At 35.3% G+C, this 22,228-nt stretch overlaps 1 protein-coding gene across 1 annotated transcript in view; it reads right to left on the bottom strand.

Moving 5' to 3' along the window:
• Nucleotides 1-22,228, bottom strand: part of ACAP2 (ArfGAP with coiled-coil, ankyrin repeat and PH domains 2) — a 164,457-nt gene that overhangs the window by 31,991 nt on the left and 110,238 nt on the right. Inside the window, exons 8-11 of the mRNA XM_068968577.1 lie at nucleotides 17,526-17,621; nucleotides 10,612-10,686; nucleotides 4,750-4,862; nucleotides 700-720 (exon numbers count right to left, since the gene is read on the bottom strand). Of these exons, the coding sequence (XP_068824678.1) occupies nucleotides 700-720; nucleotides 4,750-4,862; nucleotides 10,612-10,686; nucleotides 17,526-17,621 (305 nt within the window). The remainder of the gene's footprint in view (nucleotides 1-699; nucleotides 721-4,749; nucleotides 4,863-10,611; nucleotides 10,687-17,525; nucleotides 17,622-22,228) is intronic.

Below are 22,228 nucleotides of genomic sequence, written 5' to 3'. Positions count from 1 at the left end.
CATGGGTAAAAGCAAAATTTTTAAATCTTTATCACTATTTATCTTTAAAAGTAGAAGCTTTATCACTAAAATTATACAAATGATGGGTTCATGTACAGATTCATATAGATGCCAAATAGTGAACATTTAATAAAATTAAAAGCTCGAACATATATATGTTCCTTTATTTAAAATTCAATTTAGTTTTCACAAGGAAAAAGACCAAAGTGGTAAAACAAACAAAAAAGCTAGGAATTGGCAATGTTTCCTTTAAACATAATTAATAAGGTGATTACCAAAGATACTAATACCTAACTACTATTTCAAAAATTTAAAAACCATTTACCAACTTATTTCCCCTAAAAAATACGTACCTACATATATACATGCATATATATATATATGTGAATGTGTGTACACATACACACATACATACATACTTGTAGTACTTGTATTACTGAAGCTATGTCTTCTCTGGACAACTATTTACACATCAAACGTTCCTTTCCAGATTAAAACAAACTGAGGATATAAGCAATGAAAAGGTATAATTCTGTTCCTCAAATAAGATGTTAACATTTTCTTCTCAGTTTAAAACCTAAAGAGACTTTATATCCATTGCAAGTAATCCAACTGAAATGCAGGTTAATTACGAGCTTTCTCGTGCCAAAGAGGAAGTTGGAGTAAGGCAGGGGTGAGGGGAAGGAAGCCATTTGGTACCTGATATGATCGGGCTTTTTCCTGTCATGTGAAAAAATGGGGCAGGATTAAAACATAAGGGAAAGGTGGTAAAAGAATGAAAACGCAAATGTGCAAAATAAGCAAAGGACTAGCATGATATGAAAATAAAGCAAGAATTAAAGGAACCAGCTTAAGCTCATAACCTAACAAAAGAATCAAAAATATCTGTTGCATTTTGCTGATATTATATATCTACACATTTATACAACTAATTCCAACTCTTAGCAATCTGAAAGGCTAATATTTTATAAATGTTCAAAATATTCTTCAAAGCATTATGGCAGAGAAAATTCTGTACAGTCTACTATTGAGAATATTCGCACACTCTACTATCATTGGGAGTTATCTACCTCTATGGTTATAGCTCTAAAATACAAATAGTAGCTTTCCTCATCTGAAAAAATTAAAGGAAACAATCACTACAGCTATGTCTACCTAAACCTGAAACAAATGAGAACATTTCAACATGAAAAACTCCTCCCACCAGCTCACCCTCTTCTCATCAAATGAGAGCAGACACTTCAAGGCCACACATAAGTAGAGTTTATCTTTAATCTATGTATACACTTCTTATTTGTATCTGTACTAGAAACAGAATACTTTGCTTTAAGATACCGTATAATGCATTTTATGCCTTTAGCTACATTTTCCAGTTTAACAAAGACTGAGCATAGTGTTAAAATCCATCTAGGTCTGACTTGAGTTTGAAATGAAGCTGCCACACTGAGAAGATGGCCTAGAAAGATTATTTTGTAGATATCACATCTTCAAAAAATATGTATTACAGACATTAAAAAAATCTTAAGAGACACTACAAATTAGAAATCTGAAACCAACCAGAAAGAAGCTCAACAATTCACATTAAGACATAAAATGTTTTACTTCTTACACCATTTCAATCACACCACATAAAAATACCATCTCTTTGGTTAAATTTCAGATTATAGAATGATGCTTTCAAAATATACTTAGATTTTGTGAAATACAGCATCAGGTGATAAAACTAACTTGAAATTCCTAGTCAAATTCACATTTCTCTCAGGAAGATCTTTTTTTAAAGTTGACTCTGAAATATGTGTGCTTCTATTCCATAAAGCTATAGACAATAGCAAATTTGTCATCATATGACTGAAACCTCTCAGAGTGACTACAAGAAAGTATGTTTCCTAAAACTAAACCACAAACAATCTTTTTTTTTAAAAAAAAAAAAGTGGGCAGAAAAAAATCTGTATGCTTGAACAGTTGAATTCCTAGATTTTTGTAGTTAAGTCACAAATATCACAAATACAGTCTTTTATTCAGAGGCTAATAAAATATATTAAATTAAGCTGGATAGAGAACTAACTAAACAAGTAGGAAAGAGTCTGAGATCATATATAGGTAAAAGGAAAATATCTGCAAATATTTCCTGAGACTAGATTTTTGGTAACTTCATATAAAAAAAATTTTAGATATATTCCAAATGTTTAAAATTGAAAAGCAGAAGAGAATTCTAACTAACATACAAGAGACTTCTCTTTCTTCTCCCTTTTATAGCTACTGACCTATAACCTATAAAATACTTAAGACTTTTGTTAAAAAGTTTTTGACTTCTGTCTTTGAAGAGTTTTATATGTTTATATGCTATATTATTTACAAGTCTGTTTTTAATTAGTGTTTTCATCAAAATATTCTTTAAAGGTATATGAAAATGAATAATTTGCTACCCATAATTTATTCCTAATAATGCAAATGCATTAGGAAAGTTTTTAAAAATAGTTTTTAAACTATTTTTGTTGTTGTTTTTACCAAAGCTGTATCTTATCTTATCAAAATGCAGATTGTTTGGAATTTTCATAGCAAGTTTCCTAAAACACCAGATTTTGAGCATCAGTTTTGTCACAAACCAAGTATGTGACCTTGAATGAGCAAACATGTCCCTGCGCTTCCATTTTCTTTACTAAATATCAGGGTGTTAACTATAATCTATGATTTTAATCAATAACTGTTATCCTACCATATAGAAATGGCATCTCCTTTAAAAGATGGCCTCATTTTCAAAGTTACTATCATTCTTACTTGGCAAATGGTAGGTAACATATCTGCAATTGAGAATTTAATAGCTATTCACTACTTGATTTTAGTTATCGTTTAATGTCTCTGCCAATTAATAAAATTCATGAAACATATAAAAACAAAAAGATCCATGCTTGAATCAATTAATTTTCTTATATTGTCCCAAATTGGAATGTAATTTTCCACTAACACTTATTGTGCTTCATTTTGAAGTCTGCGAGCATTTCTGATTAAGAGTACTCCATGGAAGTTCATTTCATTTCTTCTTAACATAATGGTATGGCTTTTATGGATTTATTGTATTTTCACTGTGTTAAATTTTAAGAAGGTTGTTTTGAAATCTGAAGGTTAAAATTCAATTCTAACATTACCTCATGAAACTGTACTGGTTGAAAACTCTTTATTTAAAAAATTTGACAATCATGCTATTTCTTATATTAATTTCCTACTCTGGCCAGGGAAATTTGCCAGGAAAGGCTTAAAAGATTATTGGCTCAATTCTTACAGTTTAGAAAACAAAACTGCAATTTTACATTTTTACTTTACAATAGTTAAAACCTTCTTTCTTAACCAGGCCATCTGAGTAGATCCTCCTATATTTATGTATTATTTTTAAAGTCCTACATTACTCAAAGAAACTTAGTATCAAATACAATCACCATTCTTTCCCATTTATATTCATTCTCAGGTAAAGAACAATTACTTCAAATATTACACACCATGTCCCATTTAAACATCTGACAATATCAAATGCTAAGGAGATACTCAATGACATTGACACTAAATTGATACAAATAACATTGATACAGTGATACTAAAATGACAGTTTAAAATATCAGTAAATATTTTTTGTATATAACCTCATCACCAAGAACTCAAAATAAGTGCACTAAGAATCCATTTCAATATTTTGAATATTCAAGCATAATGGTTTCCAGTTAAATTAACAAAAATGTATACCAAATTAAACTTACCAAGAAAATTCTATTTATTTTGCTAATGTCCACTTTTTTAAAAAAGAAAACAATCTTCTCTATGATTAAGTGAATTCATATCCTGTTCAAGTAGCAAATAAAATATACACATTCAACCAATAATATAATAGTTATTAAATCAATCAACCAGAATCTGATACTATTCTCAACTATTACAAAATAATTCTTTTTTTTCCACAAAGGAATTATCCTTGAATAAAAGACTATTCACTGCTATTCAGAAAGATGATCCTGAGACAATCACTCTTTCCTTTTGCCTTCATGTCTGAAATGATTTCACTTTATTAATACATGAGAAATGTAATAAAATATTTTATACATTCATTTAAAAGATATTTACTTGATCAACATTTATTTTCAAAAATCAGCTTAGAAAAAAACATTTTTCAGTAGGCATCAAGTTAACAAAAAAGGAGCAACAGCTGCCACATACACTTCACATATAAAACTCATCCCATATTCTAAATAGCCTGGTTAAAGTTATTGAAAAGATCAGAACACCAGGATCATCTCACTTAAAGATTCACAAGCCAAAATTAAGTAAATATGTATATAAACATACATATAAAGGAGGAACCCAAAAAATGAAAAACAGCCCACTTGTCTTATTCATCCATTATAATCAATATATAACTTGCAATCAGATCTATTTCATAACAAACAGCGGAGGAAGCTCACATTTAAAAACTTATTCATTGTAGTAACCTAGTCATTACAACCCAAGCATTATAAAAATTTTCCTTGCTTCCCGATTTAAAGTTTGCTTAAATTTTAGAATTTAGATTTGCTAGTGTTATTTTTCACTTCCTTCTTAAGGCCTTATTCCTAGAGGGGCAACTTATCTCCAATACACATAGTTCAGAAAAGTTACTAGGGACCGTGAATTTAGAGAATTATGAAGGAAAGAGTCACTAAACCACAGAGAAGTCAGAAAACTGAGGATATGGAAAGAGCAAGACTGGTGTTTGAAATATATTACCTGTTCCAAGTTTTGAAGGCATTGCTGGCACGTTTGAACAGATAACCTTCCATAACAATGCCATTTGCAGCATCTACGTTATATTCTAGCTTAGAATCATCATTGGAGAAATCCTAAACAAAATAACACATTAAAAAGTTTGTATGGTTTTTACTGATTTCCCTAGACAAATCTATCCTAGAGAAACAGCTCAAACAATAGAAAAGCATTGTATTAGGATAGTTAGATCAACAACATTCATAAGGGGAGACCTAAATGTTCAATAACAGAAGAATGCTTCAACATATTAACATACTGTAATTCAGTGGACTATTATGCAATAACACAAACGACTATACAGAATACACATTAAAAGAGAAAAACAAATTTTAAAAGTTTATAAATTATATAACCTGGATAAATAAATTGTACACACTGTGATTAAAAGAACAAAATAATATGTATAAAAATAGACAAAGGGAACAACGTGCTACTCTATGGGTATTGTTTTAAATGTTTTCATTTAATCCCAATATTGATATGTCTGCTAACAATTTTTTAAAGGAATATACGTATTTCTACTTGGGATTAGTTAAATCTACCACTATTTTCTAAATATATTACTATTAGGGTAGTTTTATATTGTTATACTGTTTTTGGTAGAAACAATAACTCCACTATTTGGGGGTTCAAAAAAAGAATTACAGAAAGTTTATTTTTGCAAAGAAGAAGTACCACAGTGTGAAGTAGGCATTCTGAGCAAACTTTTTTATAAGGGTTATAAAATCACTCATAGTCATCTTCAATCATCTAACCATTCTAGTTTTCACTTGAATGCAATTCAAACTTTCAATTTTCCTCCAAGAAGCCGCTAAATTTTAAAATCAGAAATTCTATATTTAAAATATTTCCTGGTAAATTTTCAAAGTTATTTCAACAAAACTGAAAAATCATTGTGATCTCCAAATTGAAAACTCTAAAAAGCAGTCCTGAAACTTCAAAATTACTCCTGGACCAATAAGCAAAATTAGAAAGCTATACTATTAGAGAGGAGTAGACTTTCCATCTTGAGAAAGATTCTGGTAGAGACTGGATGACCATCTGCCAAGAATACTGGAATGCAGGGGTTCTGCACTGGAGGAGAAGCAGAGTGATAATCACCTAAGATCTTTCTAAATCTGAGAGTCCATGATTACGGGAAAAGGAACTAGGCACACTTCAGAATTACACGCAAACACTGCTGATATATCTCAAAACTTAATCGTGAAGGACATGATCATCCAAAATAATCAAATGAAATAATCTGTAAATAAACTGCTACATTTCTTTCTGCTTTTACTTTGGGGCAAAAAAATCAGGGAAATTTTAATTCCTTCATTTAAAATTTATTTGGAGCTATAATTTAATTATGCTGACAAAATTAAGTCAGCAATAGATATAATCGAGTTTGGCAACATTCCAAAGATTTCTTTGTAACATCAGGAGCTTGTCTTATCAGGAGAACTTGAAGCTTTGGTGTAGAGCCCAAGGAATATAAGTCAAGACAATGAAGGGACTCAACTGAAATTTTCCCTTTTGAAATTGCAAGCAAGACAAGAAGGACCACTATAAGCACTTTGATTCAAGATTATTTTGAAAGTCCTAGCCAGCAAGATAAACCAAAAGGAAAGGATTATTTGCAAAGGATGTGACTGTACACATCCAAAAGAATTCAGAGGTATATTAGTAGTAGTAGCAGTAAAGAGAGCTTAAAAAGACTACTACTGGTTAAAAAATCAACACACAAATATCAAATTTTATTCTAATATACAACCAAAGTAAACAGTGAGAAAATATATTTTTAAAGGATAACATTTACAATAACATTTTCAATACAAGTATCTAGAAATACACCTACCAAAAGATAATGAAAACGATGAAATTTTATGAAGGATATTTAAAAAAATGAATGAACAGAGAAATATTCAAGGCTCATGAACTGGAAGACATTTAAAATAAAGATATTAATTCTTCCCCAAATCCATTCACAGATCCACTGCAAAGCTATTTTTATGCAACCTGAAAAGCTGCTGTATTTATATGGAAATACAGAACTTTAGCAATTCACTTTTGAAGAAGGGAAGGTAGGAGGCTTTGCTTTGTCAGATTATCAAGACAGGCTATAAAGCTAAAATAATTAAGACAGCATGGTATTGGTATAATTAAGACAAAAAGACCAATGAAACAGAATAGAGAGTCTGAAACAGACCTCACATGTATGGAAATGTCCTATATAAAAGAGTATACAACACTGAGTAGTTGGGGAAAAACAAACTTTTTAATAACCGAATCTAAATCATTTAGCTACCAATGTGAAAATAAAAGGAAACTGGATCTCTACCTCAAACTACACACACACACACACACACACACACACACACACACACACACACACACACACACAATTACAGACTGATTAAAGGCCTAGACAAAACAAGCAAAGCTTCCCAGGTGGTGCTAGTGGGAAGAAGAATCCTCCTGCCAAAGACGCAGACTCAAACTCTGGATTGTGAAGAGAGCATGAAAACCCGCAGTATTCTTGCCAGGAGATTCCCATGGACAGGCAGGTTACAGTCCATAGAGTCTCAAAGAGTCAAACACAACTGAAGCGACCTAGCATGCATGCACAAAAACAAGATTTTACAGGAGATACATTGTTGTGATCTTGGGTTGGGAATGGAGAAGGCAATGGCACCCCACTCCAGTACTCTTGCCTGGAAAATCCCATGGGCGGAGGAGCCTGGTAGGCTGCAGTCTATGGGGTCACTAAGAGTTGGACACGACTGAGCGACTTCACTTTCACTTTTCACTTTCATGCATTGGAGAAGGAAATGGCAACCCACTCCAGTATTCTTGCCTGGAGAACCTCGGGGACCGGGGAGCCTGCTGGGCTGCTGTCTATGGGGTCGCAGAGTCGGACAAGACTGAAGTGACTTAGCAGTACCAGTGGGTTGGGAAGGACACAAAAGGCACTGAACAGAAAAGATATTTTTAACACTATGTGAAAATTTAAAATGTATATACCCCAAAGGGGGACTAACATCTAGAATATTTGAGGATATGATCAACAGTTAGATAGATAACCTGATGGAAAAACAGGAGAAAGACTAGCAGACATTTAACAAGGAGGATATCCAAATGACCAACAGACACCGCAGAAGGTCGTTAGTGACTAAAGCATAAATTAAAACCACAAAATGTCCATATCTACCCACCAAAATAGGCAAAAAATTGAAAACTCTCATAATATGATGAGGTGGCAAGGAGCAACGGGAACTCTCACACAGTCCTGCTTACTAGGAATGGTATAACATTTTGAAAAATAACAGCATTATCTACTAACACTGAACATATATACCTACACACACACACATGCTATGACCCAGCAATTTTATTCTTAGGTCTAAATCTATCAGAAATGCGTGCACATATCCAAAAGGCATGTACATGAATGTGCATGGCACCAATGTTTCCTCAACTGATCGATTTCAATTCCAAAAAATCTAAATAATTACATTAGACAGACTTTTCCTTGCTTTTTAGTCTGATTAGGTCTTTTCCTTTTTTTACCTGTAATGCAGCCTTGGGTCAGCATTTAAGGGCAAAAAAAAAAAAAAAGATTAAGTATTCATAATAAGCAAAAACAGCATTACTCTCTTTAAGGAAAACAATAACTGACCACTATTTAAAATCTAATTCATTAATCAGATTTAATAATCTACTACTCTTAGACATTCAGTATGACACTGACCTACACTAGGGAAAGGTATTAAAAGATGCATAATATTCATTAAATAATTCAATTTAAACAAATAAACATGCTTCTAAATATCATGACCTCTCATTTTAATTAAAAATGATTGGTCCCAATTCTTAGAAATCTTTCCATAGTAATGTCATTAAAACAAGTTATCCAACCAAAAGTGATTCAACTTTAAACAAAATAAAACATGGAGGCAGTCTTACCTGACTATAACTAGAAGAAATAAATTAAACATTATCTCATAAAAAATCTTTCCCTTTAAAAAAAAATGCTTCTCTTTGAGTATTAACAACCCATCACCAAAAAAAATTTAACTTTAATTACTGATTTCACTTTCACTTTTTTTTTCACTGACATCTTCTATATTAAATCTAGTTTACTGGCATTTTAAATTCTAAATAAACCATAACAAAAGTTGATTTGACTGCTCAATACCAAGAGGATAGATTTCTTAAAGCAATATTAGATGACATCTTTTTTCTTTGTCTTTTTAGGGAGGTTGTGATGGCAATCCCCCAATACCAAAATCTATGCAGTCATGTTTCCCACACTTGGGGAAATTGCAGGAGAGGGATGCATAAGCCTCCCCATGGGAAAACCACACTCATAATTGTGGTATTGCTCTGCCATTTGAGTACAGAGACATCTTTTCACATATTTTTTACACACATTCAACCGCCGGTTCTATCCTTTTATTTTCAGATGACTATACATACAAAAAAGATCACACTGATGACTGTATAAAATACTATTATACTGAGTTCCAGGTATATCATATTCAAAGCTTTTAGCACACAGAAATAGAACCTGGTTTCACATTTAAATCTTTTTTTTTAATCTTCACTTTTAAATACATATTTTTCAGATATTACTTTACCTAGGCTTAGGTAAGTTAACAAGAAATGCAAGTGAAACTTCAGCATCACTTGAGAGGGTAAGTGTTGTCACAGACTGACTGCAACTGGAAATTCCTAGTCACACTCACACACACACACACACACACACACACACACACACACACTTAACAAGAAATGCAAGTGAAACTTCAGCATCACTTGAGAGGGTAAGTGTTTGCCACAGAGTGACTGAAGCTGGAAATTCCCAGTCACACACACACACACACAGACACACACACAGACACACACACATGCTTCGGTGTTCTCCAACTGGAAATTCTCCAACTTCTGTTCACCTCCACCTACCCTCCATCAATCACTGCTACCCTGCATACAGACATACAAACACACACACACACACACACACACACACACACACACACACTTTACAGGGCTTGGTGATATCTTGTGTGCATGCAGGCTAGGTCGCTTCAGTCATGTATGACTCTTTGCGTCCCTATGGACTGTAGCCTGCCAGGCTTCTCTGCCCATGGAATTCTCCAGGCAAGAATACTGGAGTGGGTTGCCATGCCCTCCTTCAGGGGATCTTCCTAACCCAGGGATCAAACCCACATCTCTTGTGTCTCCTGCACTGGCAGGTGGTTTCTTTACCACTTGCCCCCACCTGGGAAGCCCTGGTGATATCCTAACTGAAACTATAAGCAGCATTTTAAACTCTAAGGGCCTTCCCAGATGGCCCGAGTGGTAATGAACCCACTGGCCAATGCAGAAGACCTAAGAGGCCCAGGTTCGATCCCTGGGTCAAGAAGATGCCCTGGAGAAGGAAATGGCAACCCACTCCAGTATTCCAGCATGGAGAATTCCATGGATAGAGGAGCCTGGCAAGCTATAGTCCATAGGGTCGAAAAGAGTTGTACACAACTGAAGTGACTTAGCACGCAAGGCCCACTTTTAAATCAGTTAAGGCCCTAAGGGACTGACGTTTTTGTAAACTTGTTCAAGAGCATGGCTCTCAAATATTTTTATATAAAATAGTAATAAAATACATACCTCAACACTGGAAAAATATTTTATGGTTTACAAAAAAAGGAGGAGTTCATCTATACAATTTAATTATTAAGGCAATTCAAAGGATTTATTTCAATGTGATACCTTGCTGAAATCAATAACCAAAAAACTGTGTAAAAAGGGAATTAATCTCCTCTAACTTCTCCCCTCAAGTACCTTTTGTTGAATGGTGGAATGTTTTTGCTCCATTTCTCTTTTCTCCTTTGCTGCATCTACAACCAGTCGATCCAACTGCAAAAAATAAAAATAAAAGAGTAAGTAAGAGAGACTTAAAAGTTGAAAAAGAAAGATACAATTACTTTTCAAAAATCATATTCCAAATAAGTCAGTCAACTTAGGTTTACCTAAAAAGGCATTTGGCTACAACCATAAAATGAAAGTTCTTTTTTTTCTGGTTTCATATCCTCTTTGAGAATGTCTAAAACTCCGCTAGGGAAAATGTTTCTGAGAACAATCACATGTCAAGCAATTGTGACAGGTGGCCTTGCCTAGGGTACAACAATGATAACGAGTTCACTCCTTGAATTAAGGAGAATGACTCTAGATTAAGTGGCCAGCTGATACGCTCAGCAATTCTAGCAGTTACTATCAAAGACAGAAAGAAGATATATTGGTGATTTTTTTCCCCCAAATAGCAAAATCTAGCAGCTAATTTAGTGTGTGCTGGCACTCACAAGTTCAACATAACAGACACTTCCAATCACTCAAGATGCATGATGCTTTCAAGCTGGCTTCCTAGTATTATAATAAAATCTAAAAGGCAGAAAAAATAACAACAGATAAAAGAGAAAGAAAATAGAGTGGAGTAGAATAAAACAGGAAAGAAGTCATTCCTCAGGTTAATGTATAAAATCATCAATTTTTCTTTAAAAAAATTTTTAAAACTTTTGAAATCATAAAATCCCATTTCATTCTTGTTCCTTTCATCAGAAGAGAAATACCTGATTTCCAGTATTATTACAAAAGTACTAGTTTCCTGAATTCTTCTTTGCTGGAGTAACAATTAGGTTTAAAATACTCCAAGAGACTCATAAAGTTAGAAAATGAACTTATTTTCAGGGGAAGGGATAGTTAGGGGGTTTTGGATGGACAAGTACACACTGCTGTATTTAAATATATTTAAAATATATCTAAAATGATTAACCAACAGGACCTAATATATAGCACATGGAACTCTGCTCAATGTTATGTGGCAGTCTGTATGGGAGGGAGGTCTGAAGAAGAATGGATACGTGTATACATATGGCTGAGTCCCTTCACTGTTCACCTGAAACTATTACAACATTGTTAATCAGCTACACCCCAATATAAAATAAAATTTTCAAAAGAAAGTAAATAAAATGCTCCATTAGGTGTGTCTACTATTCCAAACAGTCATGTATGTCATTTCATCTTTGAACACCCATCACCTTTAACTGACTAAAGTGTGATAAATAGCTATACATGTCAATATCAACAAACTATGGAGAAAGATGCTTTCACTGATAGCCTTTAAAAACAAAACTGAAAAAGCCCTTCTTAAAAGACTATGTGATGTTTATTGACTCTCTATCACAAATGGTTTTTCTTTTCCCTACAGGAGACTAATTCTGGCCACAGAATCTTAATATCACTGAATAATAATAAAGAACCAAGAGAAAATATATGGAAACAGAACTATCACTACTACAAAATACTTTGTTTAGATGGCAACTATACTACTCCACTTTTGGACCTAAGCCATACACACCATAGTGACAGGTCACACTGACTTAATGGGTAATGCTGCACTAAGAAACTGTCCTCAACGGTTTCTTATAGTCAATGAGTGAAATAATCATTATACCCTGGTTTTATAGCCTTTAACTGAATGACATATAAATGTTTTTTGTACATTCAGGCTGAACTGCAGTAGAAGGCACTTCCAAGATTCAAACTGATATTTAAAAACTTGTATGCACATACCTTCCACACCAGTACTACAATGTCAGTGATGGTAGTAAATTGTCAAATTGGAGTAAATTTCTCAACTGTATCCCACTCAGAAAAGAGAGAAAATTCCTCTCCCTCTGTTAGGGCAAACATATAAAGAAAAAGATATCTTTCAACACAGTGAAGTGTTGGAGGACGAATGAGTTGGAGAGATGCAAAGGCTGGCAGTCCTGTCTTCTAGGGGATCCTCCTTGCCTGGATCAAGAAGAGAACTGGAGCAAAGCAGCATGTGTCCCATGTTTCTATTAGTACTGCACATATGAGGTTAATAGACTCCTATAACTAACCAGGTGCCCCCAATCCTGTACTTATGTTCTGAATTTTGTCCACGCCTACCACCTCAGATTTCAATACTTCTTCTGCTTTTCAAATTCTCCCATTCCCACTTGTTTTAAATTTGTGCAAATTTAATAAATAGAATAAAACCTTAAATAAAATCTTCCTAAAACCCACACTCCTCTCTAGTTACCAACTTCTCTCTCTCTTTCCTTCACAATACAACTTCTTAAAAAATTCTCCCTGTTCTCCACTTGCCCATATCATATTCATCTATCCATGGTAATTTAGCTTTTACCTCTTAGACCCTCAACTCTGACAGAAGTAACAAATAACCTTCTTGTTGCTAAATCTAAGAGGCAATTCTCAGTCCTAGGTTTACTCAACCTTCCTTCCAGTCACTGAACTGAAAACCACCCACATCTTTTTGAGACACTCTTTCCTTGTCTTTTGCTACCATAGTCTCCTGATTTTCTACCTCTCTCCCATCAGTGTTCTCATGGAGCCCTATTGCCTAGCCATTTCTTAAAAGTAGGTCATTCTGAGGGATCTGTCCCAAGTCAAATTCTCTTTTATTTCACACTTGTGGACCTTGACCTTAATTGTCAAAATTAAAAGTATTAGGCATGGTGCTTGGTCACTTATCTTTCTTAAAATAAGTTCATGTTTTTGAAACATCTGTTAACTCCTTGCTTCAATTCACACACTCCTGTGACTGCAATTAGCAATTATATACTATTGACTCTTCATGTTTCTCTCTTGAGTTCTAGATACACCCACTTAGATGTCCTATTCCCAAACTAAATACATTTAAACTTCTCATGTCCCTCCACTCTCGAATTGACTACATATTCCTCAAGTCTATCTATTTATCTCCACCCCTACTGCCATGACCCTAGTTCCAGATACCATAAACTGGCACCTCCAACCAGGCCAAACACTATAGGCACTAGAGTTTAGATGCTTCTCAGGGATGTGCAAAATTACTTGAGACCTGGGAGGGTAAAAAATGCAAAACTGAAATTAAAATGTTAAAATATACAATTACTGACACCAGTCAACTACAATCCAATGCATTTTTTGATATTATACTTAATGTAAGATGAGGGTAAAATCTAATGTTTGCTAGTTCCCTGGTGGCTCAGATGGTAAAGAATCTGTCCACAATGCAAGAGACCTGGGTTCAATCCCTGGGTTGGAAAGATCCCCTCAAGAAGAGAATGGCAACCCACTCCAGTATTGCTGCCTGGAGAATTCCATGGATTTTCAAGTAGTAGTTGAGGAGCCTGGGGCCTGGCGGGCTACAGTCCATGGGTAGCAGAGTTGGACACAACTGAGCAACTAACACACACCAAGGGCCTAGGAAGGTCCTGTCTTCTTCCCAAATCTGGGTTGGATATACTACTTATATGTTGCAGTAACATATGTGGTGGAGACAGCTATCTATCTCCCATATCCATTCTCTCTTCCTTTCTTAACAACAAAATCCCCAAATTCTAGTAGGTTAACATGGTTACCTGCATTAACACTATTTCTCAGCTTTCCTTGAAGCTAGTGGGACAATCTGGGAGAAGGCAATGGCAACCCACTCCAGTACCCTTGCCTGGAAGATCCCACGGACAGAGGAGCCTGGTAGGCTGCAGTCCATGGGGTCGCTAGGAGTCAGACACGACTGAGTGACTTCACTTTCACTTTTCATTTTCATGCGTTGGAGAAGGAAATGGCAACCCACTCCAGTGTTATTGCCTGGAGAATCCCAGGGATGGGGGAGCCTGGCGGGCTGCCATCTATGGGGTCGCACAGAGTTGGACACGACTGAAGTGACTTAGTAGCAGCAGCAGCAGCAGTGGGACAATGGAACATATGCAGAAGTGGCATATACAATCCCTGGGAACTACGCTGAAACAGAGGGAACAAATTTTTCTTTTCCCCTCCATCCTATTGGCTACAATTTTGTTATGATGGCTAAAGCCTGATAAACCACTCTGAACCATTAGGCAGAATCCAAAGATATAATAAGCATGGGTCCCTACAGATTAAGTGAGCACTATACTAGACCTTTGATTTTACATAAAAGCAATAAAATTCTATCCTGTTTAAAGCTCCTGCTGTTTGTGGTTTTCTATCACATGCAAACAAAATCTAATCTCAGTTTATAAACCCAGATAGGGTACTTAGCACAGAGATTAATAGTGTGGTAACTTGTTATTTTCTTCCAGTAGATTAAGCTCTGTAGAGGCAGGAAGAGCAATTCTATAATTCGTGACATATACCTTACATACCACCTTTCCCCCACAATAGCCCAACACACACAAACATACACACACGTATGCACTGTATTTATTTCTGGTCAATGAATGCAATTATCATTCTGCTCTTACTTTTTCCCCATTTCTCTAAACTCTATTTTTCATCCTTAATTCCTTTCCTGAAAAAGTAATCTGAACCATTTTGACAAAGAAAACCAATTGAAAATTGATAGAAATTCAGAAAACTCACCAGTCAACAAAATAGAATGTCTGGGAACAGATTTAACATGAAATTCTGATTGTTGCTATTGTTGTTTAGTTGCTCAGTTGCAACCCCATGGACTGGAGCCCATCAGGCTCTTCTGTCTATGGGATTTCCCAGGCAAGAATACAGGAGTGGGTTGCCATTTCCTTCTCCAGTGGATATGCCCAACCCAGGGATCGAACCTGTGTCTCCTCCACTGGCCAGTGGACTTTTACCACTGAGCCATCAGGGAAGCCTGAAGTTCTGATCAGATAATCAAAAATAATTTGGACATAACAACATTTCTATATAATATTCTTATATATAATTCATGCATGTCTACATGTGTATAAAATGAAAAAGTTACCTAGAGTTCTTCAATCTTAAAATTCCAAACTTTACTATTATTCAGGGACTTCCCTGGTGGTCCAGTGGCTGGGACTCCATGCTCCCAATGCAGGGGGCCAGATCTGATCCCTGGTTAGGGAACTAGACCCCATATGCCTGCCACAACTAAAACCCAGGGCAGCCAAATAAATAAAAAAATACTTTTAAAATAAAATTTTATTATTCAAAATAGCAAAACGCAAATATCTTTGAAAATTAAAAAAAGAGTTATAACTAAAATAAAATACCAATTAGGACAGTAACTCAATAATCCAAATGTAACAAACAAAAAAAATAAATCCAGCTATGTATACTGTAAAACAAACACTTTGTTTTAAAATTCTTCTCAGTACCCTTATATAACTATCTACAACATATTCTTTAACTTTAATCTCATTTTTGGTTACACACTGGACTTACATAAATCTGCTATAAAAACACCAAACTTCTACACTGCTGCTGCTAAGTTGCTTCAGTCATGTCCGACTCTGTGCGACCCCACAGATGGCAGCCTACCAGGCTCCCCCGTCCTTGGGATTCTCCAGGCAAGAACACTGGAGTGGGTTGCCATTTCCTTCTCCAATGCATGAAAGTGAAAAGTGAAAGTGAAGTCGCTCAGTCGTGTCCGACTCCTAGCGACCCCATGGACTGCAGCCTACCAGGCTCCTCCGTCCACGGGATTTGCACTAAATAAACTAAATGTCAAATTTCCCAATTTGCTTAATCTCTTTTAAAATACAGGTACTAGAACAAAGACAACAAAACAAACTACATCAAACTAAAAGTCTGCACAGCAAATGAAACCATCATCAAAATGAAAATGCAACCTACCAAATGGCAGAAGATATTTACAAATCATATATTTCATAAGAGGTTAATATCTAAAATATATAAAGAACTCAAGACAATGCAACAGCAAAAAAAAAAAAATCCAATTAAAAAATGAGGAGAGGACCTAAATAGACATTTTCCCATGGAAAACACACAGATGGCAAACAAGGGACCAAAAGTCATTAATCATGAAGGACTTCTAAATTAAAACCACAATGAGATATCCCCTCACATCTGTTAGAATGGCTGTCATTCTAACAATCTTGAAGACAAGACTGTCAAGGATGTGGAGAAAAGGGAACCCTTGTGTACTGATGATGAGAATGAAATTGGTGCAGCCACTATTAAGAACAGTATGGAGGTTCCTCAAAAAAATAAAAATAGAACTACAATATGATCCAGCAATTCCACTCATGGGCATTCACCTGAAGGAAATGAAGACACTAACTCGAAAAGGTATCTGCATACCCACATTCACTGAAGCATTACTTAGCCAAGATATGAAAGTAACCTAAGTGTCCATCAATAGATGAATGCAAAAATGTGGTATAAATATACAATGCAGTATTAATCACCCATAAAAAAGGGGGAAGGATGCCTTTTGCAACATGGATGGATCCTGAGGGCATTACACTAAGTTAAATAAGTCAGACAGAGAAAGACAACTACTGTGTGATCGCAATGAACTGATAAGTGGAATTAAAAAAAAAAATAGAACTCATAGAAAGAACAGATTGCAGGTTGCTAGCGGTGGGTTTTGGGGGTGGGCAAAATGGGAGATGAAGGTCAAAAGGTACAAAACTTCCAGCTGTAAAATAAGCAACTCCTGGGGATGTCAAAGACAACATGGTATCTATAGTTAATAATACTGTATTATATGTGAAAGTTGGTAAGAGAGTAGATCTTAAAAGTTCTCATCAGAAAAAAAAATGTATAACTATGTAAGATAGATGTTAACTAGATTTATACAATGATGATCATTGTGCAGTATATACACACTAACATATTAAATTATTTTACTGTATACCTGAAGTGAAAATGTCAAATATAAACACTTTAAAAAAATACAGATATTGGGATATAACACAAAAACAAGAAGTACAGTACATTACCTGTGCACCAAGATCCTTCATATAGGGCCCAAGTTCACTAAATAGATCATATCCTTGATGGAAGAAAGCCAAATGGGCATACATAAAGGATAACATCTAAAGGAGGAAAAAATGATTGCCATTTTTGAATCAATTCTTAAATAAATATTCTGAAACTTTAATTCTGATCCTATGTATTGTTAAAAAATTACTTCACCAGAGTGCAAAACATCAAACCACTTAAAATTAAGCTGAATCATTTTTCTTAAATGGTTGCAATAATTCAAAAAATCAAGTTTTCAATAGCGTCACCATCTTTCCAGGTACATTATAAAATATCTATGTATCTTTCAACCAAACTCACTGGCAAAATATTAAATTACAAATAAAACATCAAAAGACTAGAAGGTGATATAAGAAGCTCTTAAAACAATTACAAACACTTTACAACCTGTAGATCACTAAACATAACATGAAATAGGGGGATGCTCATTTTTTTCTCAAAAATACCAAAATAAAATTAGGCAACAGGCTTTGCCAATATGGAAATTTTGTTATATTCATTCCAAAAATCCAAAACTGTCATTAATGGGTTAAGATTTTTTTCTGTTTTCCTATAGGTTAACTATTCATCAGAGGGGAAAAAACCACTCATCTTTATTAGTTTTCACATTCACTTCAGTTCAGTTGCTCAGTCGTGTCCAACTCTTTGCGACCCCATGAATCACAGCACGCCAGGCCTCCCTGTCCATCACCAACTCCCAGAGTTCACTCAGACTCATGTTCATCGAGTCCGTGATGCCATCCAGCCATCTCATCCTCTGTCGTCCCCTTCTCCTCCTGACCCCAATCCCTCCCAGCATCAGAGTCTTTTCCAATGAGTCAACTCTTCGCATGAGGTGGCCAACGTACTGGAGTTTCAACTTTAGTATCATTCCTTCAAAAAAAATCCCAGGGCTGATCTCCTTCAGAATGGACTGGTTGGATCTCCTTGCAGTCCGGGACGCTCAAGAGTCTTCTCCAACACCATAGTTAAAAAGCATCAATTCTTCGGTGCTCAGCTTTCTTCACAGTCCAACTCTCACATCCATACATGACCACTAGAAAAATCATAGCCTTGACTAGACAGACCTTTGTTGGCAAAGTAATCTCTCTGCTTTTGAATACGCTATCTAGGTTGGTCATAACTTTTCTTCCAAGGAGTAAGGGTCTTTTAATTTCATGGCTGCAGTCACCATCTGCAGTGACTTTGGAGCCGCCCAAAATAAAGTCTGACACACTTTCTACTGTTTCCCCATCTATTTCCCATGAAGTGATGGGACCAGATGCCATGATCTTCATTTTCTGAATGTTGAGCTTTAAGCCAACTTTTTCACTCTCCTCTTTCACTTTCATCAAGAGGCGTTTTAGCTCCTCTTCACTTTCTGCCATAAGGGTGGTGTCATCTGCATATCTGAGGTTATTGATATTTCTCCCGGCAATCTTGATTTCAGCTTGTGCTTCTTCCAGCCCAGCGTTTCTCATGATGTACTCTGCATAGAAGTTAAATAAGCAGGGTGACAATATACAGCCTTGACGTACTCCTTTTCCTATTTGGAACCAATCTGTTGTTCCATGTCCAGTTCTAACTGTTGCTTCCTGACCCACATATAAATTTCTCAAGAGGCAGGTCAGGTGGTCTGGTATTCCCATCTCTTGAAGAATTTTCCACAGTTTATTGTGATCCACACAGTCTAAGGCTTTGGCATAGTCAATAAAGCAGAAATAGATGTTTTTTCTGGAACTCTCTTGCTTTTTTAATGATCCAGCAGATGTTGGCAATTTGGTCTCTGGCTCCTCTGCCTTTTCTAAAGCCAGCTTGAACATCTGGAAGTTCACGGTTCATGTATTGCTGAAGCCTGGCTTGAAGAATTTTGAGTATTACTTTACTAGCGTGTGAGATGAGTGCAATTGTGCGGTAGTTTGAGCATTAGAAGGAATTAAATAACTCAATCACAGGACTGAAAGAATCCTCTGAACAGCCATGTTATTTTTAGCAAAAATCTGCTTAATTCTCTGAAATCTAAAATAGGTCATAAGGTCCTTAATACTCAAGAATCCTTCAAAAAAAAATATTTTTAAAGAGAAAAACCAATAAAATAAAAAGCAATGACAAAAGGACAAAGCTCACTTAAAGATGATTCTGGAATGTGATAATGTCAGTTGTACAACTTCATGAATATGATTTTTAAAAATTATGCTTAATTTATATATTTATATATAAAGAAGGATAGTTACAAGTACATAAAAATGTAAAATATGCCTGCACAGTGTATTAAAAGATAAATAATAAACTAGGAAAAAGCATATGACAAAGGGTTAATAGTCTTAATAGGTAAGAGATGTTACAAATTAACATGAAAAACATGAAGATCCAAACAGGAAAAGAGACAAAGGACATAAACAGAAAACATAAATGACCAAGAAAAAAGGGGGGGAGGGGAAGGGAGACAATCATACTCATTTATATCAAAGAAATCCAAAATTAAACAATAAGATGAAATTTTCTACCTATCAAATTATGGGTAGAGTGGGAAAAATCAACCACCATTGTTGGTAAAAGATACAAAAATATTCACTCACACACTATTAGTGAAAATTTTGTGTAACCCTTATAACTTCACAATACTTTTTTAAAAGTCTCAATAAATGCTTAAATCCTGAAGTCACTCAGTCGTGTCCAACTCTTTGTGACCCCATGGACTGCAGCCTACCAGGTTCCTCTGTCCATGGGATTTTCCAGGCAAGAATACTGGAGTGGGTTGCCATTTCCTTCTCCAGGAGATCTTCCCAAACCAGGGATTGAACTCAGGTCTCCCGCGTTGTAGGCTGACACTTTACCGGCTGAACCACCAGGGAAGCTTGCTTACCTTAATCTATCTGAAGAAAATAATCATATTATTCATTAGGATGATCACTATATAATGCTACATTTCATGTCAAAAACAGGGAAATTACCCAAAAGTCCATTAATGGGTAAAGTTAATTTATGGTATATTAAAGGTTAGAATATTAAAAAGCAGAGACATTACTTTGCCAACAAAGGTCTGTCATGTCAAAGCTATGGTTTTTCCAGTAGCCATGTATGGATGTGAGAGTTGGACTATAAAGAAAGCTGAGCACCAAAGAATTGATGCTTTTGAACTGTGCTGTTGGAGAAGACTTGCAAGTTCCTTGGACTGCAAGGAGATCCAACCAGTCCATTCAAAAGGAAATCAGTCCTGGGTGTTCACTGGAAGGACTGATGTTGAAGCTGAAACTCCAACACGTTGACCACCTGATGCAAAGAACTGAGTCACTGCAAAAAGACCCTGATGCTGGCAAAGATTGAAGGTAGGAGGAGAAGGGGACGACAGAGGATGAGCTGATTGGATAGCATCACTGACTCAATGGACAGGAATTTGGGTAAACTCCAGGAGCTGGTGATGGACTGGGAGGCCTGGCGTGCTGCAGTCCATGGGGTGGCAAAAAGACACAACTGAGTGACTGAACTGAACTGAACAAGGTCAAAACTGTAACCCACAAAATATATCCAGCCCCACTACCTGTTTTTGGATGGCCAATGGGCTAACAATGGTTTTTGCATTTTTAAATGGTTAAAAAGACACACTTAATGACATAGAAATTATGTAAAATTCCAACTTCCACGTTGATATTGGAACAGTCATGCCATTCATTTACATACTGTCTATGACTGCTTCCTCATTACAATAGCACAGCTGAGCAATTGCAACACAGATCATATGGACCCTCAAATCTAGTATGGCCCTACCAGGCCCTTCAAAAAAATGTTTGCTCATCTCTACTATATTCACAAGGAAGAATTCTATCTAGCCACAAAGGTCATCATTAAATAAAAAAATATTTAATAACACATGATCTTGGAGTGTATTTGTACAAAAAAAATTACAGAAGAATATGTAGGAATGATTCCTATTTTGTTTTGCTTTAAAAAAATTAAACAGAATTTTAAAAGGTATATATAAATGTTCATGCACACACACAAATAGGCACACACATACACATAAAAAAGACAAAAATTACATCAGCCACAACATTGGTTCTCTCTTGGTAATAGCATTTGTAGTACTTTTATTCTTTCCTCATACATTTTATTTTCTAATTTTCTACAAATAATACACACTGCTCTCAATCTGGAAAAGGAAGTGGATGTAAACAGGAAGTATAAAGTACTCATCTGATAAGAAATAACATAAATATTAACAGAATTTAGGAAAAAGCTAGGTGGGGACAAGGATCAAAAACAATTTCAGTAAACCTCTTGAAGGAAAAAAACTTCAGTTAACAAAATCAGAGGAGAAATTATTTCTTAAGGTCTCAAAATACAAAAGACTATAGTGTCCATACCACTACCATCCTCTGCCCACCTCCTTGTTAGCTTTAAGACAAAAAAAAAAGGCAAGTAAGAAAATCACTGTTCTCACGCCTTCACATTTCAATTCGTTTGTTTTCTACCTGCATTCCAAAAAGCAGATACATCATCAACAACCCTAAGGGGAAAATTCTATAAACTGATGCTATTTATGTATGTCCTCAATCTCAAATATGTAAATGTCTGCTTTAAGGAACTTAGAATATATTAATGGATGAGACATATATAAATAACTGTAACATGAAACAAATGAAAAAAGTGGTTTAGTGACATGTAAGAAATACACAAACAT

The sequence above is a fragment of the Capricornis sumatraensis genome, chromosome 1, assembly GCF_032405125.1.
Source record: "Capricornis sumatraensis isolate serow.1 chromosome 1, serow.2, whole genome shotgun sequence".
NCBI classification, from domain to species: Eukaryota; Metazoa; Chordata; class Mammalia; order Artiodactyla; family Bovidae; genus Capricornis; species Capricornis sumatraensis.
The sequence above is the reverse complement of the archived record's forward strand: the minus strand, read 5'-3'. Positions and strand labels throughout refer to the sequence as shown.